General features: G+C 37.9%; 2 protein-coding genes across 4 annotated transcripts in view; both read left to right on the top strand.

Annotated features, from left to right (window-relative positions):
• Positions 1-16,815, top strand: part of LOC117219258 (uncharacterized) — a 58,231-nt gene extending 41,416 nt beyond the window's left edge. For both annotated transcript variants that reach the window (XM_033468245.2, XM_076518593.1), the window contains exons 4-9: positions 8,189-8,411; positions 9,623-9,788; positions 10,772-11,050; positions 12,214-12,356; positions 13,039-13,299; positions 14,414-16,815. In XM_033468245.2, coding sequence (XP_033324136.1) covers positions 8,189-8,411; positions 9,623-9,788; positions 10,772-11,050; positions 12,214-12,356; positions 13,039-13,299; positions 14,414-14,558 — 1,217 coding nt within the window. In that variant the 3' untranslated portion in view covers positions 14,559-16,815. The remainder of the gene's footprint in view (positions 1-8,188; positions 8,412-9,622; positions 9,789-10,771; positions 11,051-12,213; positions 12,357-13,038; positions 13,300-14,413) is intronic.
• Positions 16,816-18,767: 1,952 nt separating this feature from the next.
• LOC117219215 (kynurenine/alpha-aminoadipate aminotransferase, mitochondrial) lies at positions 18,768-26,371 on the top strand. Of its 2 annotated transcripts, none has more exons than XM_033468175.2 (10): positions 18,768-19,103; positions 19,272-19,355; positions 21,205-21,448; positions 21,569-21,734; positions 22,127-22,313; positions 22,446-22,562; positions 23,823-24,146; positions 24,244-24,370; positions 25,921-26,129; positions 26,223-26,371. In XM_033468175.2, exons 3-10 carry the CDS (start codon positions 21,382-21,384, stop codon positions 26,286-26,288), a joined length of 1,263 nt encoding a protein of 420 aa, XP_033324066.2. In that variant the 5' UTR covers positions 18,768-19,103; positions 19,272-19,355; positions 21,205-21,381; the 3' UTR covers positions 26,289-26,371. The 2 variants fall into 2 exon arrangements, with proteins under 2 accessions (XP_033324066.2, XP_033324065.2); XM_033468174.2 differs by having other exon boundaries at positions 18,768-19,180.
• Positions 26,372-26,728: the final 357 nt, after the last annotated feature.

Raw genomic sequence — 26,728 nt, 5'->3', positions numbered from 1 at the left:
CGGTCTCGTTACTTTCACAAAACAGCACGCGTGTCTCATCTTTATAGAGCTCTGTAAATTTCGTGTTAACAAATCGTTAGAACGAAGTTGAATATCATTTTGGTATTTTCAGATTTCGAGGTATGATAAACTATGAATATGCGAGGATATATCGCCTCAATTAGCGAATTCGTAATAAAGCGTTTATACGTACTATCGTTCTGGTGTAGCTCGGGTATGCTAGTGTGTGTGCTATACGGGCGCTGTATATTGATTCCAACGAACAGAACCGATGGAGCCTGTCTTACGCTGTCTCGATAAGACCTGTCGCTGATAACGCCTCGCTATTTTCCACGCCAGGCCATTTTACCCGCTTCATTTTCAACGTAAAACTGATTTCTGAAGCGACGTCAGATATTTATACATCAGACCCGTCGAACGAATGCCGCAAAATCTCTCGCACAGAATCATAAAATCGTAATTTTCACGGAATTTCATCGCATCGTCGAAACGATTCAATAAAGTCGAATAATCTGCGGCAGACTCTCACGCGAAATATTCTCCTGTATACCGAAGTATGTAATTGAATTATTTGTAGTATCTTCGCGAGCAAATTTGCTACATCAATTGAAGCATTTTATTTTTGATCTTCAGAAATTTTGCGAATCACAGAGTCTTTCTTAAATGTTTCCGGAATTTAAACGTAACGATTTACAACTATCGCGATCCTACGATTGTTCACAATGTAAACTTCTGTATAATATTTCCCGAAAGTATAATTTCTGTATAATTTTTAATGTTTTTTGTTACGTTAAAGGATCTAGAACTCGCGCGTGTAAATAAATTCTAGATTCTGAAGAAAGAAACGTCGATGCGACCCTTTGGGACATTTAATTGAGGAGATAAAATATGGTCTCATATCGGGCGACTTAACTCTGCGATTTTATTGAGAGGAAACACAGAGAATTAGGAAAGTTGAAAATTGGACATCTTCGGGATGAAATTTTTGAAAGCGAGCAAGTAGTGAGAATTCCTTGGACAGCACGATCGGAAAGGAGTCGATGGAGAGATCGTTGTCCCTAAAATAGTAAATAGATCGCGTAAATGGGGAAACAAAGACGGGATACGCGATGAATTCCGCGAAATTCCGAGATTTTGCTTAGGAAGCTACGAATAAGGGGGTTAATAGGTCGATTTAAGCGAACGAGGACGACAACCTGTGGCTTGGTGTACGGTAACCCTCAAGGATCCTGCCTTACAAAATCCTCGGAGAGCTTTAAAGCCATTTGCTGATAGCCTCGATAACAACGAAGCTTGCTTAAAACGATCAGCGTGCAAACTATGGCCGGAAAAAAAGGAGACGACACGCGAAAAACTGCTCGGCCGGTTTGGTGAAACAATTTCCCGGACCGCTTTTATGCTGTGCGCGTGCACGCTATCGATAGGAACAACAAGAGAGATATTCTAACGACCAGTCGGCGAATCTTTGTGCGTTTATGGAGTTTGCAAATCTGCGTAACGATTGTTACTCGCGATTTTGTTGAAGCTGACGAGTTCTCTAAATGTTCGTGCAGATATGCTTAACACGTTGACTGCCAAGCTTATTTTGAAGAAACTGTTCTTGGCGCCAATATCTTTTTTTAAACAAATAATAAGCGAAATATGATAATAGGTATAAAGTAATAATAGGTAGAAAATAAATAATAAGTAAAATATAATAGTAATATATAATATAATAATAATAAGTAAAACATAATAATATATAATAATATATAATAGTAATATACAATATAATAATAACAAGGAAAAAATAATAAATAGAAGATAATAAATAAGTAAAAAATAATAAATAAGTTGTTTTTATGTGGCGCCATTTTGTTAGTAATGAACCCTAAATAGACGCGTCGGCAGATCACGAGTTATCTCATGGTTGGCAGTCATGGGATAATAATTGCATAGTTACAGGTGCTTCCAAAAACGAGTTTCTAAAAGCTCAGAGAGTCTAACTGTCGGATGCATTTAGCGTTGCTTTGAATGAAATTGAATGTTTTGAGATCTGTATGGACTCGGACTGTGGCAACAATTTAATAAAATGTGGTAGTTTGCTTTGCTTTGAGGACGTAGCTTTGAGGACGTTGAAGCAATCAATGCGACGTGAAATGATTACGCGGAATTCTTTGCGTACATTAAAGTCTATTACGAGGGAAGATGACCTGCAACGAAAATATGGCCGGAAGAGATGCGGCGGAGCAATTGCGAACATATTAAGTTTCATTCAAACGAGATTGAGATGCGCATACGCTTTTTTTTCAGTGCGGAAAGAAAATATATCGATACTTTCGACAGCGTTATGTTTACGCAAACATGCGACTTCTAAGTATTACGACCGATAAAAATCGAAAAAAGATATCTTTACTGTCTACCGTTTCCAAATCATTCCGTACGTTCATTTAATTCCTTTTACAGACTTTTCCAAGAATTATGAGAACTAAGGAATGGTTTAAATAATTGGAGAATGAAATGTGAAGTGCATTCGATACTTTCGACAGGATTGTACTTATGTAAACACGCGACTTTCACAAAAATTCCAGCTATTAGGTTCCGAGAAAAATGTCAAGAATTGCGACCAATAATAATTGGAACAAAATCTCTTCGATCTCACGTTTTTTCGATCATTTCGAGTACATATTGAATTGATTTAACGGGTTTCGATCGATCGACATAACGAAAAAATGATTTAAGTAATCGGAGAACGTGAAGAACGCCGTTCCTCGGTTGTGCCATTCATGCATCAGAAATTCCTCTGTTGTCATCAGAAACGAGTTTCATGTCCGCCGAATGGAAACTAAATCTGACAAATTCAGCGCCACTAACGAGATAACTCAATCGCTTTCCGCTGGGATTCTTCCTTTTCACGGGATTCAATCTGATTTCTCATTAAGCGTGCTGCACAGTGCCTTTCGTTATAAAATCGTTGGGCGCCCGTTCCGCCGTGAGTTTCTATCCTCGTCGCATTGATCGTCGAACCAGCACATGAGCAAAATTCTTTCTTTCAACGGGACGGAGATCATGTAAAGCGAGACTCGTAATAGCCCTCGACTCATTACGTTTCGAGGGCCGTAGAAACTATCGGAGCTTTCGGTGCTCGTCGTGTTTTCAAAATCGATTCCGTCGCTTCCCAACGAAACGCGAGAAAGAAGGTATCGGGAAGAACAATGTATTTTTATACATTGTGATTCCCGATACCTTCTTCCTCGCATTTTTTCTTTTGATAACAGGGGGAAATGAAAACGAGCACTGTCGAGTCAGGAAGCAGGCATTATTACAACGAATATTGTGCTAAATCTACCGAAGCTTGAAACTAATTAACGACAAATGATTGCATTTATTTAGACATTTCGTCATGATTATTGAATCATTTTTCATGATTAAATGAGTCTTTGAAATTCAGCTACTTTAAAACGAAAAATATGAAACCGATCATTTCGAGCGGGTCGGTAAGTTTAGTGTTAAGTCATCTAATTTTCTAGGGAAAATGGTTTCGAATTTTCAAAAAATCCTTGCTCGCACAGAATTAATGAATGTTCGTGCATCGTGTTTCAGGCCTTAATACTAGACCGCTCGTATTGTCGGTGAAATAATGGTTATAACCGTGCGGGTATCGTGCAGGTATCGTACACCATTCAGTAGCGGCGTAAGTTCTTATCAATGGTAGAAGAATATAGCTCTCCCTTACTTAGCATTGTCGGCCAGTGGTTCGGCTAATGGAAAATTTATAGGAGTTTACGACAGATCGATGTCAGTCTGGAACACTTGTGGATTGTTAGGGTTACGTCTTCGGGTAATCGAACTTGTATCTCTATTTTCTAACCTGCCGATAGCCGATCGTATCGATCTCAAACGTGCGAATGTAATTCATTTCCCGTTTAATAGCTCCTGGTTGCTTTCGAAAACTCTCGCCGTTCTATTCTTTATATACTTCTTGGCAGTGCTAAATTTTGTCGACCATAGTTATCAATTAGAACAGAGTACATTGCATCGATCAACGACATACAGAGATTTCTCCCTAATCTGCGCTCAGATTGCGCACAAAAGTTTGGGAAGAGAAGATACGATTATTCGAGCCTGGCGTCTCATTTTTATAATTGTTGACAATCTGTAACTATACAAACGGCAATAAAGATAAATAATCGTATCTTCTCTTCTCAAATTGTCCATTTTTATGCGCCAGTCAGGGAGAATTTACTTTAGGAATCAAAATCCTCGCAGTAAGTTTCTCATTCTTCCGTCTCAAACTCTACAAAAATACATAGTCTTTAAAAACGTATCAGAGAAAAACTAGAAAAAATTTGTTGCAACAATTTTTGATGCACAATATATACAGGCTGCCCCAAAATTGTTGTACAAGCGGGAAATGATGGGTTCCTGAGGTGGTTTGAAGTAACTTTTTCCTTTGAGAAAATGAAATCCGCGGCTTCGTTTGCGAGTTATTAACGAAAAACAGTGACCAATAAGAGGCAAGATTAGCTGACGCGAAGCGACCGGGCCAATGAGTGGAACTGGGCTTCGACCCCTCGTTGGCTCGGTCGTCTCGCGCCAGCTAATTTCGCATCTCATTGGTCACTGTTTTTTGTTAATAACTTGCAAACGAAGCCGTGGATTGCATTTTCGCTAAGGAAAAAGTTACTTCAAATCACATCAGGAACCCCTCATTTCCTGCTTGTACGATAATTTTGGGACATCCTGAACAGTGAATTCTCCCCAATTGTCCGTTAGCTTGTAAACGAAAATAGACAATTTGGGAAGAGAAGGTACGATTATTCGAGTCTTGCGGCCGCGATTGTCAAAAACTCTAAAAACGAGCCGCAGAGATCGAATAATCGTCTTCGCCCTTCCCAAATTGTTCATTTTCGTTTACAAACTGAGGGACAATTTGAGAGAATTTACTGCATATTCAGCATGTTTGAATAGTACTTAAACTTCAAATCAAACTGAATGTTACTAGAATATATAGAGTAATATTATTCATAACGATAAATTTTGACTCTAGTTTCAATTTCTTGAATCAAATCACTTGGATTTTGTGGGAATCTTTCAGGTTGATCTTCAGTAATTAATGTATCAAGATGATATTCTAGCGTAAATTTTTCGTTCAACCGTGTTCCTTTTTATCTTTTTGCGAAGCAACCGTGACACCTTTTGCAATTACGTCTACAAAGTTTATTTATGCGTATTCCAATATCATTGAAAAAGTTCTCTGATCAGAAGAAGTTCAAATTGGTAGCGATTGACTACTGTGAAACGTGGCCGAGTTTAAAGTACTGAACAAAGCAATTTGGAGGGACAGATCACGTACTTTTTGTCCGCGGCTTATTCGCGCAAAGGGCGCACGAAAAATACCGTGTATATGGCTTTGCAAAACTGCTACATCGTTGAGCGTGACGCAACAACGGTTGTTATTCCGTGCACGTTGTTTTCCAGATCAGCGGGCACGACGAGAAGTCGAACACGCGCCGAGTACAGATTATTCCCCGTGGGACGTGTTCCCGCGACGAACAGAAGCCCGGGGGATGCGCGATTCTTGCTCGGACAGTCAGAAACACAGTCGTTTATCAATTTTTGCGACGTCATCGATCCGGAGTCAATGTTGCATGCGCTCGAGCGCATTACGTATTTAAATGCTCGCGACGAGACGCGGCGAGACGGGACGTGATGCGCGATGCACATCACGCTAGCTTTTCTTTAGAACAATTTGGAACTCGAGCGAACGGAGACGTCACCGTGAAACGCGTTCGAAAATATCAGGTCGTTGCTGGAGCAATGGCGGTCTAGCTTTCATGCTGAATTTCGGAGCTGCGATTATGCTTTCGTTTGATGACGATCGACAGCTGGATAAGTCGATTAACAGTAGCAAAGATTATAATCTGTTAATGCGCTAAATGTTGAACGAACATCCCTAGATGTGCGCTGATTTATTTAATACCACCAAAATACGAAAACGAAATATTACATTTATTGAGATTGTAGGGGCACTTCCATTGGTAATTGTTAAGGAATAATTTTAATTTATTATTCGAACACGTTTCGATATCAAACATTGCAAAAGAACTAAGTGGATCCAATGGTAGAATTTTTGTAAGGCAACATTTTAACGCTTGGTGGTATTAGTGTTAACGAAACTGTATCTTATTAGAAAAATTGATTAATAATGAGGGAGATTAATCTGTTGACACGTTCAGGCACCATAGACGTACAGTAATTTACTTAACACCAACCGTACCATTACTGGTCAAATGATCATTCGACGGCAATTTTTATTCTACAGTTATTGAAATTGTAAAGACACTTTCACTGAAAATTATTAAATAAATTTATTCATTCGAACACATATCAATATGAAAATTGCAGGAAAGCTAGACGAATTCAATGTTGTAATTTTTATAAGACAACGCACACTAGTTTTAGCATTCGATACAGTCAGTGTTAAAGATACTGTGTTTCATTAGAAAATTTGATTCACAATAGCAGAGATTAATCTGTTGACACGTTGAGGTGTTGGTTGCACGTTGCGAGTTGGTTGCAACTCACAGAGGTTGAATAAAAATGCAATTCTTCTTCTCGTAATTTCTCGGTAATTTTTTCCTGCTGTGTTCGTGTAACTTTTTATTCGACCATTTCTGTCCTTAATGCACAACATTTGCAGTTCGATTTATCACAGTGATTACTTTAATTTCTCACGCGAATTACAGTAATTTCTCCCTAATTCGCGCTCAGATTGCGCACAAAAATGGACGATTTGGGAAGAGGAGATACTATTATATTATAATAGTAATATATATATATATATAAGATATATAATAGTAATAGTAATAGTATATATATAATAGTATATATATATATATACTATTACTATTACTATTATATATCTTATATATATATATATATATATATATATATATATATATATATATATATTACTATTATAATATAATAGTATCTCCTCTTCCCAAATCGTCCATTTATATATATATATATATATATATATATATATATATATATATATATATATATATATATAGTATAGTGTATATATATATAGTAATAGTAATAGTATAATATATAATAATAATAATCGTATCTTCTCTTCCTAAATTGTCCATTTGTTGTGCGCAATCTAAGCGCGAATTAGAGAAAAATTACTATAGCGTCTAAATGTGAACGAAAATTCTGTTGCTCGATCACAGTCGCGTGTTAACACATTAAGTGCCGAATATTATAACTCGAAAAAAATTCGCACAATATCAAAGTGATTTAATCAATGAAACCGAAACTGAAAAGTGAAAATTTACCACAGAAAATATTCGTTCAACTATTTTATATTCTACAAATCCTAGTAACATTCAATTTGTTCAATATATTACAATGAAAATGAATCTCAAAAACCTGGTTAAAAATTAGTGTCACCCATGCGTGACTCGCGCGGCACCGAACGTGCTAATAAGGGAAAACAGATTCGTCGTTAGAGTTTAACCCTTAAATGCATGATTTTTTGTTTTGAATTTTAAAAAATCGTTTTTTATAGAAATGTAGTCATAGGTTACGTAAAACATAAATAAAAAAATCTAGGTAATAATATCGAGTATTTATTTTGAAAAAAAGTTGTATGTAGACTTTTGGCAACAATTACTTTACTTTACTTTATTACTAAAATTATTGCAGACGCGTAAACAAATGGTCATGTATTTATATTATCTATTAGTATGGGAATTTTCACATTATTTATAAATGAAATGCAGCAAAGCAATTGCGATTTTTGTTGTGACACAAAGCTTTCCTTTGTAGAAAACTCGAAAAAAGAAAATATCTCTCCAAGTAACACATTGAAGGTTATCACCCACCACATTCAAGTGTCAAAAAACATATAAATTACTCGCCAAAAGTGATGTCAAGTCTTTTGTTTCACACGTGGTCTATTGTCTATTGTTATCAACGTGTGTTCGGAAACGCACATGCTCAGGTTTTTGAATAAAATTCAGTGGAACTGGAATGTAGACAATTGGCAACAATATGGATTTAAGGATTAATAACTTTTCACTTCGTCTGTCTTTCACTGCAGACGAGTGTCGTTTATGTTCGATGTTGGAAGAAAGAATCGATTGATGAAACGTGTTTCGGCATGATCTGGACAGCTGCGAATGTTTTTCCGTAGGTATGGGGAGCGTCGTAGGTAGCAACGTGAACGTAAGCAACGTAACGACGAGAAGGATGGACTCAACGACGTTCTTGCCGGAAGCGACGCCGACCCTCAGCGAGCGAGAGCAACTCAAAATTGAATTCTACAAAACATACGACGTGATGACCGGGGTCAGAATCGCGGCGACTCTCGGTGGTTTTTTCGGTCTTATGATCCTTCTGCTCGTTTACAAAAGCAGGCAAGTGCTTCAAGACTTACGTATGTTACGGGGATTATCATACATAAATCCTTTAAACAGAATTTTGGTTTGATTTTTTCTATCTCAAATTTATGTGGATTTCCTTTTCTTTTATCTGGTTTCCATTCTAGGGATATTATCTTAGAATCTTATATAATAAATAAAATAAATATATTGGAAATTTTATTTATATACATTGCAACAGTATTTACTATTAGATGTTCAATACTAATTATTACAATCTTTGATTAGTAAAAATAAATATATATTTATATATGAATTTATAAGTGTAATAAATTTTATATTTGTTTGTAAATTTTTAATAATAATATTAATTTTATTTTCTCGGTTTAATTACTTTAATATCGTAAATAAGAATTTTGTTTTTATAATTAAATTGGATAAAAGTTTATTACTAATAATGCATTTCTTCGGATTAATTTTTTATTTAAAATTAAAAGAGATCAAACATAATTTTAAAGCAATATCATTCACGGTAAGAATATTTTATTTTATATTTTATATAAAATTATTGATTTAGTAATTTTGAAAAATATTATATACATAATATGAAAAATACGCGAAAGCCTTGGAAAGAATTTTCGGATTGAAGATGATTAATATGTATTTTATTTATAACAAAATGAAATAATTATTGGGAATTTGATTTTGGTGAATTTGATCTATGTGGTAGATATAATTATATACTCTATGTTTATTTAGTCTCCGAAAATTAATATTTTTTCAGTAGTCTATTATAATCTCCTAATCTTATTAAGATTCGCAAAACGTAAGAATATTGAAAGAGTAATTAAATGAAATACATTAATTTCGTGAAATTTTTGCGATTGCTTTCGTGGCAGCCGAAGTGTTAAATACAGGATGTTCGGAAAATCGTGGTACATCCGGCAAGGGGGTGATTCTACATGCAAAAATAAGTCGAGAAAGAGTAATAACATTTTTTTAAGGCTCCGTTTTTGAGAAACATTAGGTTGAAAAAGTAATACTATTGAATAGGAATCAACTGAAAACGGAGTCTTAAATAAAAAATATGTTATTCCTCTTTCTCGACTTATTTTTGCATGTAGAATCACCCCCTTGCCGGTTGTACCACGATTTTCCGAACACCCTGTATAACACGGATGATCTGCATAAGCAGGAAGTTGTTCGAGCAGCGGAGAATTATTGAAACGAGGCCATATGTGATGCAGGTGCAAATCGAACAAGCATTTAGAGGATCCAAGACTGGCCGCAGCAGCGGCTGCAGCGGTGGCCGAAGAGGAAGCTGAGGAGAGAGCCCTTGCAGCCGCCCTTGAAGCCATCGCTAGATTACCACCGAGGCCGGATCGGGGTCCTAGGCGGTCTCTTTGCGTCGAGGTCAGTCGCTAAATGTCGTTCGTCGGAATCAGCAAGCACGCGCAGAAAATCTGCTTATCGCAATCAACGCTCGCACTTGCGGGTACTTGGATATCCTGAATTCCTTTTGGGCATCTAAGATTCTTGCTAGCTGCGATTGCTAGCACAGATTAATCTCATTAGAAAGTCTGTTCGAAGATAAACGGAATAAATATTTCACGGTGCTCTCTCGAAAATACTGTAACTGTAAATTCTCCCTAATTGACGCTCGGATTGTACACGAAAATGGACGATTTGGGAAAAGGAGATATGATTATTCTGGCTTTACGGCTCGTTTTTATAGTTACCGATTGTCAATAACTATAGATGTTCCATAATTATGTTAGATCACCCCGGAAAGGAGCGATTCCGGAGGTTATTCGAAGCAACTTTTTCCTTAGCGAAAATGCAATCCGCGGCTTTGTTTGCGAGTTATTAACGAAAAACAGTGACCAATGAGAGATCGCGTATGGCTCTGCATCAGACGTGACGCGACATTGGCCGCAAGGGAGCGCCGGCCGCACTCGCTCTCCGATTGGTCCATGTTTTTCGTTAATAACTCGTAAACAAAGTCGCGGATTGCATTTTCGCAGAGGACAAAGTTTCTTCAAATAACTTTAATAACACTTTCCGGGTGTTAACATAATTACTAATTAATACAGTACATATATTATACGTACAACTATATGTATACGTATACAAATCGAATAATCGTATCTCCTCTTCTCAAATTTTCCATTTTTCAATCGAGGTGCCAGTGTAGCGCAAATAAAAGAGCAAAAAGTGTAGTGTAATGGAACCACTGAAATCGTTTTTCTTGGCGTCATTTCGATCGTCATTTTCCCATAAGAACGTCACGATTGTTCCAGAGGACAATTGTCCATGATTTTCGTAGATTTAGCATAGTTTTTCTATCCAGGTTCTATGTAATACCGCGATGCTGATCAACTGATTTCATGTTAAAGCTAAGTCAGTCGCACTCGCCGAGGGTTGGCCCGCGCTTCGCGTCGGTCGGTGGTGGCTACGAGGCTCTGTTAATGGCGCCAACGAAGCAACCGAATCTGGCACCTCCCGAGGAACAAAGACGATGCAGTTCGGTGACCTGCAGCAGCACCGGAAGTAGCTACCTCGAGAGGAGAGGATCTGCGATGCCGGTACCGTGTCTGTCGCTTCATCCTACGTACGTGACGAAACACGCTGCCCACGACGAACCCTGGGACCTTTATTATCCCATTGATATTCAGGTACAGCACGGCGACCTATCTTCTTCTATTGATAGGCAACAATGCGAAAGTATTCGAACGCGTTATTCACTTACTATTTATCAATAGATTGTGGACCTTTGTTCGAAGTATAAATGTTCTACATCGGTTGAAGAAGACTTGAAAATTCATCCTCACCCTTAGTTTCTATTATTTGATTATATTTATTATTTTTATTGTTTTTATTATTTCTATTATTTCTATGGTTTTTATTATTTTTGTTAATTTTATTATTTTTATTATTTTTGTTAATTTTATTATTTTTATTGTTTTTATTAGTTTTATTGTTTTTGTTGTTCTTATTAACTTTACTATTTTACATTTCTCATAATTTCACATAAAATCTGTCCTTTTACACGATTTTTCATGCATTTTGTTTCTAGTTTTACACAGTTTTTGGTAAGATTTTATACTACTGAAATTTTCTCTCGTGTTTCGAATACCGATAACTAGACTGTGGATATTTTTCGCATTTAGAACAGAAATGTTAAACGACTTTTAACTGTCGCAAATAATTGGAAAAAGAAATAAATGTTTACGTAGTTCCTGTATCTTGAAATTAATGCAGACGATTTTTATTTTACATAAAAATCCGCAGTCTACTGATAATGTAATAGAAAGAATAGTGAACAATTATATCAAATATGTTATATGTTATATGTTATATATTATATTATTTTATATTTTATTTTTTATTACATTATATTATTATATATATGTTAATATCAATTATGTTAAATCAAATATGTGGATTAACATCGTTACCGTTGTAAGCATTGGTTCCGAGAAAATCGTACTCGTAGATTCGTCGAACACGTTCCAGTAGACACAGTCTGTCATGGTCAGACGACACCTATTGAATACTCGCCTTACCGCTTGTCAAACACGCGTATCTCGTAAATAAAGCCACGCATGAAAAAGTGTCATCGTATCCCATTCAATTGTGCGCTTCTGCTTAACGACGTATCGAACCTCGTTTGTTTCGAAAAACAAAGCGCCGCGTGACAAAAATTTTATTCCACACGCTCGGAGTTATTTCTTCGCGTGTTAATCAATTCGCATTAAATATAAACGTTCGGATGCTTTCGCGAGCCACTGTGCGTTTTATAGAAACGTCGATAACATGTCGAGGAATTCTTGAACAGGTAATCCAACCAACCCCAGAGCTTTCTCCGTGCACAAGCGAGGCGGGTCTTTATGCGAACGAATTCCTGCTCGCTGGACCTACCGGTAAAAGGGCGCCATTGGCTTCCATGGGCAGTGTCGATCCTCCGGAACCGGACTCGAGGTATGCGACTTCCGTTTTCATTGTTGCAAAGAGCTTCAGCGAATTCAAGACCGTCAAAGGAAATACAGGAAATTAGATATTCTGATAGATATCAAGGGTGAAAGACGCCCTTTCATAAGATCGCACAAAAATGGATCGTTTTAAAGAATTTATCACGCAAAAAACTTACGTGATCCAATATTGCAGACGAAGTTTTATTGCATCTCGTATTTAATTCTCAACAGACGCTTGTACCATGAGCGACAGCAGTTGTTGAGAAACATTGTAATATTTCTATTTAATTGTGCGGTCAAAATGTAATTTTTCCTATTAATTTTCTCCTATTAAAATTTGTACACTAGAAGCTAGAATGAAATATCAGAATATCTATATAATTAAATTAATTAAAAGTTAGAACAAATTTTAAAATTAGATTAATTAATATTAGATTAATGTCTAGAATTAAATGAACAATTTTTAGCACTTTTGGAATCTGCACGATCCCAGTCGTTTCTGTAAAAATCTTCATACTGCTCGATTATAACGTCTTGAATAAATTGTGCGAAAGCTCATCTGTTCAACAGCATCGAATATTTTCTGTATAAAATTCCTCAAAATGACATTCTATTTGATGCATTTAACTCGATAAGGGTTAATTCGACAAGGCGGAGTGACTAATACGATGTATTTTGCGATTGCGCAGGTCTTTGGGTTCCGACTCAGTCTTCCTGAGAAACGATGATCAAGAAGAAGAGTGTCTAGACACGGAGGACGAGGTGTCCGGGTTCTCGACCGACTCGGAAGCACCTGGACCCAGTTCTCGACGGTTCCTTCGGGTTCCCTCGAGGAAGAAGGAGATCGTCGAGAAGTGGGATGGTTGTACAGGGTGTGTGCCCAGACGACGACCTGGAGGGAAACCTTGCCAGACTTGTCGCAGCATCAGCGCGGCTGTCGAAACTTCTAGGTATCTACCTGGTCTCGGTTTCACTGTACAGGGTGTCCCAAAATTATGGTACTCTCGGGAAATGAGGGGTTCCTGAGGTAATTTGGAGTGATTTTTTCCTCAGCGAAAATGCAACCCGTGGCTTCGTTTACGAATTATTAACGAAAAACACTGGCCAATGAGAGACGAGCTCCGCTGGCGCGAGACGGCGGAACTAGGCTTCGTGTGCTCGTTGGCTGAGCAGCCACGCGCCAGCCATGCTCGCCTCTTACAAAAATTTTCTCCGAGGCACCGTTAACGAGTTATTAACGGAAAACAGTGACCAATAAGAATCGAGTACGGCTGACGCGAGGCGGCCCAGCCAACAAGCGCGCGAAGCCCAGTTCCGCTCATTGGCTCGGCCGTCCTGCGCCTCTCGCCTCTCATTGGTCGCTGTTTTTCGTTAATAACTCGTAAACGAAGCTGCGGATTGCATTCGCGCTAAGGAAAATTTTACTTCAAATGGATTTTACTTCAGGAACTCATCATATTTCTCGAAAGTACCATAATTTTGGGACATCCTGTATGCATCATCGCTCCACGTTTTTATTTTAGCTAAGGAAAGCTAGCGCTCGCATCGCGATCATTGCAGAAACTGCAATACGTCATAATCAGAATACAGATCTCTGTACAATATTTATGCTATGGAACAGAAAATTCATCAAAATGAAGATCTTAAGAAAGTCAATGATAGATGCAGGCTTTTTCTTGGTTCCCAATTAGTGAAAAGGTTTCAGGAAAACTTTGCAACTTTGTAGAAGAAATTACATCTTGAAGAACTACGCCTCTTTGGTTTTGACTCTTTTTATCCTCAATTATTTTTTAAATAAATACAAACAACTGGGGCAGATCTTTTGAGGCTGCTTTTATGAGTATTGCTTGCGTCGATCGTTAATATATTAAATTGAATTGATGCTGATGAAGCAATGAGCTCTCCGTATTTTCTATCCTTCTAAAAATCTGCAAGTCAGTCTTTTAGTTTGCACAGAGATCTGCAATCTACTGACGACTGGCACAGAAAAGTATGATAAAACTTTATCGCCCGCATCTGTAAAGTGACGCAAATTGAAATGTGTCATTGTCAATTTGTTGACAGGTCACAGACAGTGTCGACGAGCACCAGCAGCCAGAGCAGCATCGGTTCTCCGCCATGTTCACCAGCCATCGAGCTCAGACACAGACCGCCACCGGCGCCGTTACCGTCGAATCCACCCGCCTGGTCCCAGGAAACGTTATTTTAGTTACATGAAAGGTGTCGGCGGGGATAATATATTTCGTGGTCGGGTCAGTAATCGCACAAAAACGTCAACCCTTCCGAAGCGGAATACGAACAACGGACAATCGAAGACATCCCGCATGGGTGAATTCACAAATTTTCACGATGGTTCGTTAAACGTTGTATCCTATCTCTAAACTGGGAGAAGAAAAGGATCGAGAGAGAGAGAGAGAGAGAGAGAGAGACGGAGGCCACGCGCGGAAAACTAAAATAGGTTAAACTATTAGAAGAGAAGAACATTTCAAGTCGGTGTCGTTGATGTTATTATTCTAACGTGAAGAAATTAACCGAGGAGAGGGTGTAACGAATTAAGAACAGGAGGGGAATAGGGAGGATGTAAAATATTGTTGACGAGGGAAGCAGTAGGGAGTTCCAGATCAAAAAAACGGGGGAAACGGACTTGAAAAGACAGTCGTAATTAGATGTAGAAAATAATAGCAGCATTTCTGGGAAGACGAAGTTGCCGATGATGTCCAGTTCTCGCGAGGACGACAGGATTCGACACGGTTGCGAGAATCGTTCGAAAGGAAGAAGATGGCGTCGGACAGGGAATGAACGGAAATGCCAAAGATGTTTGTATAGTAACTTCTAAGACGTAAAAGGAACAGAGCAACTAAAATCTAACAGACTAAACATAATCGTTGAAACGAACTATTGTAAAAAGTGGAAGAGAAAATGTTAGCGTTCGATAGTTATACTGTAAATAAGAGACGACAGAATCAACAGAGAACTCGAATTCCCTTTTTTCGTACTGAAACCAAAGAAAACGGAGAGGAGGAGCAGAAACGGGCGACGGACACGCGTCACGTTCGTATCGCGTCAGAAGAAGATAAAGAAAGAAAAAAAAATAGAAGGAAAAGAGAGGACGAAGAGAAAATCAAAAGTTCGTAAAAGACGTTGATGTAGCTGTGCGTGTGCAAACATGGGAGAAGAAGAAAGAGAAACACTTCGACTTCGTGTTATCCATGTTCGTTTTTTTTTTTGTACTCTGACGTATCTGTGTATGTATGTATGATATGCGGAATTTAAAGTAAAATTAGATTAACCCAGTCGGAAATTTTGCGAGCGAAAGTTTCTAGATAGGCTGCGGATATTTTGCATTTCTACCGAAGAAATTTTTACACGGATTTCGGTCTCTGTTACGTCCGACAGGATTTAACGAAAATGTATTCCGGATTTTGAATTTGCACAAACATCCGCAGTCTATGTACGAAGCACCGCGGTTCGCTAATTTAATATTCGATTTAACATTCGATTGGACGATCGTTAATATTTCATTGGCAATAGGAGATTGTTTGCAGACTGCGGACGTTTACGCAAATTTACACTTTTATAGACCAACCTAAATATAATTGTTTCTCCTTTGTGAACGATTTAAGAATGCGATGAAATTGTTTGCGAATAATTTGCGAATGTTTGCGTATTTTCGCAGATGGCTTCGACAGTCGTTTAAAAAGATCTTGCAGCTTATTTCCTCTGCAAAGAGTATTCTTCGTTAACTTATGTTGTAAATGCTTAAACAATCGTTGTCCATTTTCATACATTTACATCGAATATTTTTCTGACCGCAGTCTGATCATTCATCGAGACAACAATGATCATTTTAATTAAAAAAAGATGCCGGAACTCGATCGGAAATTTGCCGAACGCAAATTCAGTTTTTCTACCAGCCCAAAATCTCTGAAGTTTCTGTCTATAGTTTGATTAATTTGTAATCGTCTCGTGCTTAGTTGATCGATTAATTAATGACGCTTCGATGACTGCCAATCGAAAAGCAGAAATCCTTCGTGCGTGTACACGTGCTTACGGTGGAACGGTGAACGCGTGACTGAGTGTATAGGCGTGTGTATAACGGAGTGCGCACATCCTCGTGCATAGAAAACTAGAGATCGAAGCCAAATATTACGTAGAGTCGACAATTTTTCCGTTGATCGGGTTGCGTTTACGATCTTCGCTTTGTACTTCAATCTAGAACATTCTCTAAATTAAGACACGCTGGCGCCTCGCTTGATCGTCGAACGACTCATTAATTTTCCGATTTCCTGCGACCAAGAATCTGCTAGTCAAGAAAGACACACCTGTGTTTCCAATTCTTCAACTTCTTAAAGAACTTTTATTGTAATCTTTTGTCACGTTTTCGATCAAGAGGGAAAGAAATTTTGTATTTTTCGTTATTTTTGTTTGTTCTACGATTTTAAATGATTATTTCACTATGCAAACTATTTTGTTCGTTTCTTTGTTCCCTGATTGCAAGTATTCTGTATCCTTTTTACAACATTTCTCTTTATCAGTTTTGGTACAATTTCGTTTTAATTTTACGACTTCGATTATTAGTCTGTATTACATTAGAACAAATGTCACAGTCATATATATATTTCATTTATTCCATCAAAAAACTAACGTATGCATATACTATCAGCTGTTTCAATTTCCAATGGATGATACACTCACAACGACTACAATCGACATCTACGCTCGCATGGCTAATTTTCTAAGCTTCCCGCCACAAATGACCGTGTCCAACGTTTGCGAGTGTTTAATTGACGCAGTTACGTTGCTTCTGACTAAATACGACGAACGCGAACCCGATCACACGTTCAAACAAAGAGTAACAACGCGAGACAACTTCTGTCGGTGCCTTTCCGCCGGATCTTCTTCCATTACCATATAGTATAACCATCGTTGCAGTGACGACACGACGCGGTCAGCGTATCCTGCTGTCGTCCGAATACTTAGAATGACGATCAATCATGTGATCAGACCTATGATCATTCAGAGGAGAACCGAATTGAGAAGTGATGTGAACGCGAACGGTGAAATCGTCCGCGTGAAGCCAGCGAAACAGCGACGGAAAAATATATCGTTTAAAATGAGAGAAGGAGAGAGAGAGAGAGAGAGAGAGAGAGAGAGAGAAACGGACGAACAAACAATAAAAAGAAGCAATAGAAATCGTGTGTAAATTAGAGCGAAATAATAGAGGAAAATGACGCAAACGAACAGACGAACGAGAACAATAAACGAGAGGAAGATGAGACGATTAACGATCGCGATTACGGTCATGATCGTGGACAGGAGCTCCCATCAACTTTTTCGTAACGATCGACAACAAGTCTTTCCCGATGTACGAAGAAGAAAACTTTCACGGTTATCCTGCTATCAGTTTCTTTCGCGGCGACTTTCTCCGACGGAGCTTCACCTTCCTTCAGGAAGGTTGTGCCAATCGTCGACCATTTGCAAACTGGATCCTCTTCATCGTTCGTTCTTTACAGCCCCGCTACGGTCTTCACGCTCTTCCAATCGCGATCCATCGGATCATCGGATCGTTGAACTGTAAGAAACTCTTTCGGCGATTAGACGTTTCTATTTTCGAACGTTTTCGTTTTTTATTTCGGGAAAATAAATGTTTCAATCGCGACCGTCGAGAGAAGTGTCTTTGGCACTTCGTGAGTATGTATTAGGGGGACCGGAAAGTTATGTCGTTTGTTTACATTAAGTTCAAACAGATAAATTTTTAACTAGTTTTTATTTTCAATCAATGATGTAATCACTCTCATTATCAACAACCTTTTTTCATGTAGTATGCAAATTTTTAGTATGCAAAAAAAAGGGATACTGACATGCGCTGAAACGACATTACTTTCCGGTCCCCCTAATATTTGGAAACGATTAATATATGAGCCGTTTATTTTGAAAGTGGCATAAGTTACTTGGTTCTTTAAGTCGATATATTTAAGGGTTTGCGTTTTAACACGTTTAAAAATATGGATGCTAACTTTCGAGAAGATTTTTACTTGTATTTGTTATCTCAGGATACTGATATTTTTCTCAGTATAAATAATTAAATATATATATTATATATTATATATTATATATTATATATTGTATATTGTATATTATATATTATATATTATATATTATATATTATATATTATATATTATATATTATATATTATATATTATATATTATATATTATATATTATATATTGTATATTGTATATTATATATTATATATTGTATATTGTATATTGTATATTATATATTATATATTATATATTATATATTATATATTATATATTATATATATATATATATATATATAAACATTAAAAAATCACCACTTTTCATTACGGTGAAGTGACTTATGCCACTTTGAAAATAAACGGCTCATATTTGCAGTGACGACTCGCTCGCTGTGCTCCCAACAAAATGCTCGCTCGGAGATGAGATCACTATATTTGTTTCGTATAAACAATGCTGAGTGGGGACGACGCGTTGTAGATGGAAACGAATCGTAGTGGGAAACGACATGTGGTAGGGAAGCATGGACCACATGGACAGCGTTGCTATTCCTCTGTTATCATTTCAGATTTACACAATATGTATATCGCGAATCTGCGAAGACTCTGGATCGCAGTTTCAGTTCCGATCCCGTGCAACGAGTGAGCGATCACTGCTTATTTATCGCAAAAGCAATTTTAGCGGTGTCATCTGTTTCGCTAAACATTCTCAGTTAGTTTGTACATCCGTTTGACATGTTACTGTCTAAAGAAATGGTGCATCTGTAAATTACCGAGCAATTAATAATGGTTAAAATGCCGTCTTTTACATTTCATTGTGAAAATGTTACGTCTCCGTCTCTGAAATGTTACGAAATGTTACATTTCATTGTGTTTTAAGGTGACAGTGGCACCAGAATCCTCCAGTCCGTCATCCTGTTTCGTCGATTTGAATTTATGTTTGCGGCGAAATGAAGAGAAAATCGTAAGTTGAAGACCGTAGCAACATGAAAAAGTGTTTCGCGATTAAATGGAGCCACTCGAGGATGATACACTTTCTCTTGGACGTACCAATGGAAGATCCGCTGTTTCCTAGACACACACATTCGCAGAAAATACTTTCCGCTAGAGAAAATTTTATCGATTGAACACAAAATTGGTAACGTTCGAGCAATGTTTATGGTTACATCTTCTCGTATTCTTGAATAGTCAATGGAAAAGAAGAATCGAATCGAAAACAGCGTGGTTATAGAGAATATGCAATTTGTTCGTTGTTCTCCAGTTATGTAGCGATCGCAGTTGGATAATCTTACGTAAAATAATAGCGGGAAGTAGCTGTTAGGCAGCACGTGTCTCTTGAATCGCGAAGAGGATAATGACTTGGAACTAGCGGTTTGTACCTTGGTACTTCGGTGTATTGTTGTCGAGGCATCAGCATGTAATTATAACGATTAGACTGCGGATATTTACGTAAATGATCGGTTTTACAACAGGTTTACAAAAAAGAAAGCAACGATAAGAAAATTCGTTAATAATTCGTTTGCCATTTCCTTTACTTGTTATTTTGTAAACTGCGGATTTTGTGCACTTGCCACACGATCGAACAGAGATGAGTCAGCATTTTCAGATGATAGAGCTTGTTAAAGAGTGAGAATTTTCATCCGGCATAATAGATACGCAATCTATTGATTACTATCGCTTGCAACTACGACAATGAACGCTAAAGACAACGGTAAAAATTGATAATGTACATTGTGCTCTTGAGAAAAATCGCCCTTAACAGGTTGAATGCCTAGTTGGGGTTGCATTTGAGTGATATTAATCTTTGACTGGTTTTTTCCATTTTTATCGCAATATAGTCGAACAAACGTAATTTTACTAGGACGTTTAGAATGCGAAGGCGTTACAATACCATCCACTATGACAGACTTTAACACTCCAGTTTCAGTTTTACTAATTGAATTGCTCTGAGTTCGTGGAATTTTTTGGGTCGATTCTCGGCACTTAAACGCGTTGATAGACGTGCGAAGCTCTCTCAAAGTTCTCGCGACGTTTCATCTTCGCCGATTAACGAAAGCACGCCGGAATGATTGTGCGCAACTATCCGCAGCCTAACAACAATGAAAGTATTCTTTCTACATCCGTGCCCCGCTGGAATTCACTCGAACACTGTCGCGGAGCGTTTTTTTTTCGCAAGAACGATGTACCCGATGAACTTTAACACACTGTTTATAACAAAAACAAACTCCCTACGATCTCCGAACCGAACAATTGTTTCTCGACGAACGAATAGTAGAACACTCGTTTCCTTCGCCGTATCTCTATTTTTTCAGATACCGAAATAAAAAGATGTACGTGTTGAGCATAAAATGTTGAAACAATATCCTCCGTGCTTATTCATTTCACCCGTCTACCAACGAGAGACAGACTCCCCCGCCGCGTGTAATTTTTATCGCCGTAAAACATCAATTACAATTCAATTCTGCACGATACGATCGGATCAGATGATGACGATTCGATCGAAGCCAGTTTATAATCAACGATAGCCTTATCTTATTTGTTTGCTCGTAACTGTCCAGTCATCTCATACAGGCGCAATCATTTAAGGTGACACGTGAAATTCAGAGGCACATTCGTTTATTGATTGCGCCATTGATTTTTTGACGACCACATCGAAAACTGCTTATCGGCTATACTAATAGTCGATAACCCGAGCTGTTGATAACACGACCACGCTTGTTTAGATATTAATTGGCATCGGTACTTAGTAGAACCAGTCTTACAGCGGTTTGCTTGCAGTGCGAAGACGATTAGGGTTTATCGGTTTCTTCCAGTGATAATTCGAACAGACTGTATAACAGTACGTCTTGAATTGCCGAATTCGTTGTGAGGAACGCTTGGAGAACTGGAACAAGATATACAACTAGTAAAAAATAAAAGTGAAAGATACAGGCAATTTGGGGCAGAATTAAAGAGATCGTGATCGACGAGAAATTCCGCTGAAATTAATCATGGACTGCAAACGATTTATCACGAAGATTTCGAGCAGACGGCAGCCTAGCATACTTCGGCAATGGGGTAGGAATGTTTTGCATTGCTGCGAACTTGAATCGGTGCAGCGTGAAGCATTTTTAAGATTTCTGAAATATTTTCATCGAAGCGAATCGAATGTTCGTTGATTTTCTACGATTTTTCTAGCGCAAAAGTTTATCGCAACTCCGAACGGAATTACTTTGGCGAACGGAATGCCGAACACGGAAACGTTTCCTTTCGAAGAAATCTCTGTTAAGTACAAAGATGGCAGCCGAGTAATGCTGGTGGGAGAGGAATTAGGGTGGGCGCTTCAGTACGGCCCATCTCAGGGGTAATTCTTTCATTTAATTCAGTATTACGACGACTAATCCTTTGCATCCCATTGACGACGATCATTATCTGTACCTCATTAATAATAATAATAATAATTAGACTGCGGATTTTATGCATTTATGGCAGAGATCTGTCGCTGAAATATAAAATTGTGACGACATAGGAAGGATTTTAATCATATTGTTACACTCAAAATTATTAAAAAAAACAATTAATCTTTACTCAATTTATATTCCTTACAATCGCGTTGGACAATTTTTACTTTGGTATGAAGATCCGCAGTCTAATAATAATAGTAGCAATGCTATTTTCATTTATATCAGAGTAAAGCAAACTAATGGAAGAAATCACAATCATTTTCAATCGATTGAAACGACTAATATTTTCAAGATACCCGCCACTGATACAGAAACTGAAAGAATTTCAAAACTATTGGTCCAAGCCGAAGTATGATAACTGGGACATAGTGATTACGAACGGCTCGATGGATGCGTGTAACAAGGTTTTCGAAATGACGCTAGAACTTGGGGATCCCATGATGCTTCAAGCACCTGCTTACAATGGAACCTTGAATGCGGTGAACATTTGTGCCTCTATATTTCAAGAATCGAATATTTTATTGTATACTTGAATTTAACATACACCGCGATCGCTGGTGCATTGTCTTATTTCACCGAAATGATCTCATGAATGCAATTATCATTTCCAGCTGATACCGTTGTTACCAGAATTCCTTGAAATCAGGCAAGACAAGCATGGAATAATTCCTGATGAAATTTCGAGGATTTGCGAGAAGAGATTGCAAGACAACAAAAAAATGCCAAAGGTATTTAAATTTAATTTATCAATGTAAAATTAATTATTATTCACGAATTTTCTGAAACAATTCCAAGATAAAGTCAAATTATACATATTTTTTTTTACATTCTCTAACAATCTTCGTAAGCTGAATATAATATGTTTTTGCAATTTGTTGTTCCGAATTTGTCCTATTCGTGCACTCTGCGCGTAGGATGAATGCTAGACGTTAAATAACAAGGAATAAATGACACGTGTAAGAATGATAATTTCAGATATCTGAAGAGTTTGCAATGATGTGAATTATCTCTGTTCCGTTATTAGTGTATTACGTTACTTGCAACATCATGAAATCGCAATATTTCCAACCTCGCTCTGCATTAACTCGTCTGTTTTTATCTGACGTAACAACAAGTGGTCGTAAATCAATATCATGTGCTCTAATGGACTCAATAGGGGTAATATCATTCACGACACGATTTACGTACGAGTATGCACGTCAGACTGAATTAATCGTGGCTTTTATAGCCCTGTTATCACGTTCGGTTAAAATGTTCCGATGCTCGCACATGGTTTATGCGTAACTCACCGATCCGTAACGGCTTTAGGCATGTCCAAGTGACGTATAGTCGTTACCAATTTAGCAGCATTGCATCCTCGAAGGGGTGACGCTAATGATTATCGCAAATTAGGTCGACATTTTTTTTTGTACGTACAAAATGGAAAGATCACGCGATACAACAAGTTCCTGCATCGATCTCTGGAAAAAATTCTCCTGCAAAACTCTGTAAAATCTCCAATCTGTCACTATTCCTAGAAGATCGATCGTTTGATCGATCGATAAAAGATCTCAGAACTGATAATATTAATCTTCACGCGACTCTCAAACTAGATGCACAAAAGATGGAAGGCTCTATTTTTATTAGAAAAGTTGGATAAATTTTTTATATTATGGATATATATATATATATATATATATATATATAATATTATAATATATTATAATATAATATAATATAATATTATATATAATAATTATATTATAAAAATCATATTATAATATATTATAATATTCTCTCTCTCTCTATTATAATATAATATTATATATATTTTTTATATTATGGATAAATTATTTCATTTTTAACACCGCCGTAAAGGAATTATTTCCATTAATTGGTGCAGCTACTTGCGAAATTGTCTGTATGATTTGGTCTCTGCAATAAAAGATCACTAAATTAATATAATTAAATTGTACAATTTTTACAGTAGCATATTGTTCGCTTCTCAGATTCTCTATGTCAATCCGACGGGATCGAATCCTACAGGAATAGTCATGCCAGAATCTCGTAAAAGGGAAGTGTACGCGCTGGCACAGAAATACGACTTCCTCATCGTCGAGGATGATCCTTATGAATTTCTTCACTTCCTGGATAAACAACCCACGACGTTCTTAGAATTGGACACGGAAGGACGTGTGCTACGTTTGGATTCCTTCAGCAAGATCCTCAGCTCTGGTCTCCGACTTGGCGTTGTCACAGCTCATAAAACATTTATCGAACGATTGATCATGCACATGGACGTTACGGGTATTCATGCTGCCTCTTTGTCACAGGTGCATACTTCAAAATATATTCGACAATTGTTCGGCAGGGAAAATATCTTTTTTTATTGATATCATAGGATAATACAACGTGCTTTATTGATTGCAGATGCTGTTGTACAAATTGTTGAGCGCGTGGGACATGGAGAAGCTGCAACAGCACTTGAATGGTATTCAAAAATTCTATCGCGAAAGACGAGATACCATGCTAGCTTCGCTCGAGAAACATTTTACAGGTAATTTTCTCTGAATTATCGTTTCCTTTCAGCAGTAATTGCTGCAGCATAGTTCATCGAGTTGGCGTGCCAAATGACGAAATGAACGTTAACACGAAACCTAGCGAGCACCGATTGTTCATGCTCGTTGGTGCTCCTTGTGAGCTTCGAGCTCTGTAGAATTTTGCACGTGGCGTGCCGTCCGATTACTAAGTCTCTTTGTATCTCGCGAGTTCCTTATGGTCTCACGTATCTCTCACGATGTCTCTAGAGTCCCTTGTGGTCTCTCCTGACTCTCGTGTATCTCCTGAGTCCCTTGTGGTCTCGTGTCCAGTGAGTCCCTTGTGGTCTCACGAATGTCTCTTTTATTCCGAACCGTGTCTCTGACGATGTTTCTCTGACTAGAGGACCGGGGTCATCCCTAATATTACCTCGGTCCTCCCTACTCTTCTTGACCTAGGGTGGGCGGCAAGGAATTACGGTCCAATCGCTGCAGTACCAGAAACAGTGAGGCTGCCCCAAAACGGTGGGCCGGGAGTTAGCAGGGAGAATGGCAAACTAACACCTGCTAAACATCCCGCGCTGATGGGCCCACGTGCCCAAACAGTGCCAGGCCCAACCGTAATTGACTGGACCGTGATCAAGGACCAGGAGACGTTATGACGGGGCCGTACGTGCCCGGGAACGGCCAAAGACAGACCCATACCGTCGGGTTACCCAAGCACATGGCCCCTGCCATAAATCCTGGCCACTTGGCCGCAACACCGATATTTCCCCATTTTTATTATACAGGGTTCCCCGGAAAGAATCATTCGATTTCAAAAGTTTATATTTTACAAAATTACACACAGAAAATTAGAATTCGAACACGAATATAACGGGAAAATGTGTGTGTTTTTGTTTAGAAATGTTCAATATGACTTCCTTTCGTTACATGAATATGAAAGTTCTTGCCGAACACGGTGTAACGTATCTCTGGTAATTGTTTGTACAGCATCACAAATGCGTTTTTTCAGTTCATTTACACTTGTAGGTGAAGGTGGTACAAAGACAAGATCCTTCACAAATCCCCAAAGGAAGAAATCGCATGGGGTTAGATCGGGTGATCTCGGAGGCTAACTGTGTAGAACCATATCATCGGATGAACTGCGACCAATCTAACGGTTTGGTAGTTCCGTGTTAAGAAAATTCCGAACCTCCAAGTGCCAATGGGGTAAAAAGTAAAACTCGCACATTTTCCCGTTATATTCGTGTTTGAATTATAATTTTCTGTGTGTAATTTTTTAAAATATAAATTCTTGAAATCGGATGATTCTTTCCGGGGAACCCTGTAATGTGGGCTTTAACTAAGAAATCTATTCAATCATACGATCGTAAAAGATTTTATATAGCATCGACTATCTTCAAATAAAAAGTGCGAACGTAATGATTGGCATTATGGGTTTAGCGTTAACCGCGAATCTCTTGCGAAATGATCGAGAACTGTATGGGGGCATAAATGAAATTTGGCGAACTTCCGTTCGATTAAATTTCATCGAACGAAATTATGCAGGCAACAAATGATTTTGCAGGCTTGGCGGAGTGGAACGTGCCCGAAGGTGGAATGTTCGTTTGGATAAAATTACCTGGCATCGAAGATGTATCCGAGTTGGCTTTGAAGAAGTCTATTTCTCAGGGGATATTCATTATTCCCGGCCATGCCTTCAACTGCGATTCCTTGAGGCCCGATCAACATATTAGATTATCTTACAGCTACGCGACTCCGGAAGAAATCGAGAAGGTCTCTTAATTTGTTTCTTCGATTCTTTTTGCTCCGTTATCTATCTTATTCATTGCGGCGCTATTCTGTATGATTATTTTATTTTGTTCGCAGGCGATACCCATTTTGGCGAAACTAATACGCGAGGAGATGAACATGAAAAACGGGGCATCGAAGTGACCAACAAATTCCAAGCTTGTGCAATTTTAAATGTGTAATTGCAAAAACCACAGAATCGTAATAAAGAAATTCTTTGCAATTAGTGACACGACTTTAACATTGTAATGGAACTTATATGTATATATAAGTATTATTATTATTATTATATATATATACATTATAATCAAATTGAATTCTTCGTTATCCTCCATAGAAACAGAGAAATTTAAGTGTTATGTTTTTTGTGGTTTCCTTATATATATATCCTATAAATACTGAATATTGGAAGAAATCATTCGTGACGTCTTTTCCATAAGAAACAATATAAATTTCGGTACGAATTTTCTTCGAAGGTCCGTATAGTGCTTATAACGGCAAAACGCTCAAACTGTTAGCCAAAATCGACTGTTGGTAATTTGGCTACCTATTTTAGCAATGTTGTTAACCTCGGATATTTTACC

This window comes from Megalopta genalis, chromosome 2, assembly GCF_051020955.1.
Source record: "Megalopta genalis isolate 19385.01 chromosome 2, iyMegGena1_principal, whole genome shotgun sequence".
Lineage (NCBI taxonomy): Eukaryota > Metazoa > Arthropoda > Insecta > Hymenoptera > Halictidae > Megalopta > Megalopta genalis.
Note: the sequence above shows the minus strand (reverse complement) of the source record. Positions and strands in the feature narration are given on the sequence as shown.

Bases quoted from the DNA above. Each gene is read 5' to 3' on its own strand.
- LOC117219215 (XM_033468175.2), top strand. From the start codon at position 21,382: ATGGACTGCAAACGATTTATCACGAAGATTTCGAGCAGACGGCAGCCT. The intron at 21,449-21,568 runs GTAGGAATGTTT...CGATTTTTCTAG, and splicing joins TAGCATACTTCGGCAATGGG to CGCAAAAGTTTATCGCAACT. The intron at 26,130-26,222 runs GTCTCTTAATTT...TTTTGTTCGCAG, and splicing joins CTCCGGAAGAAATCGAGAAG to GCGATACCCATTTTGGCGAA.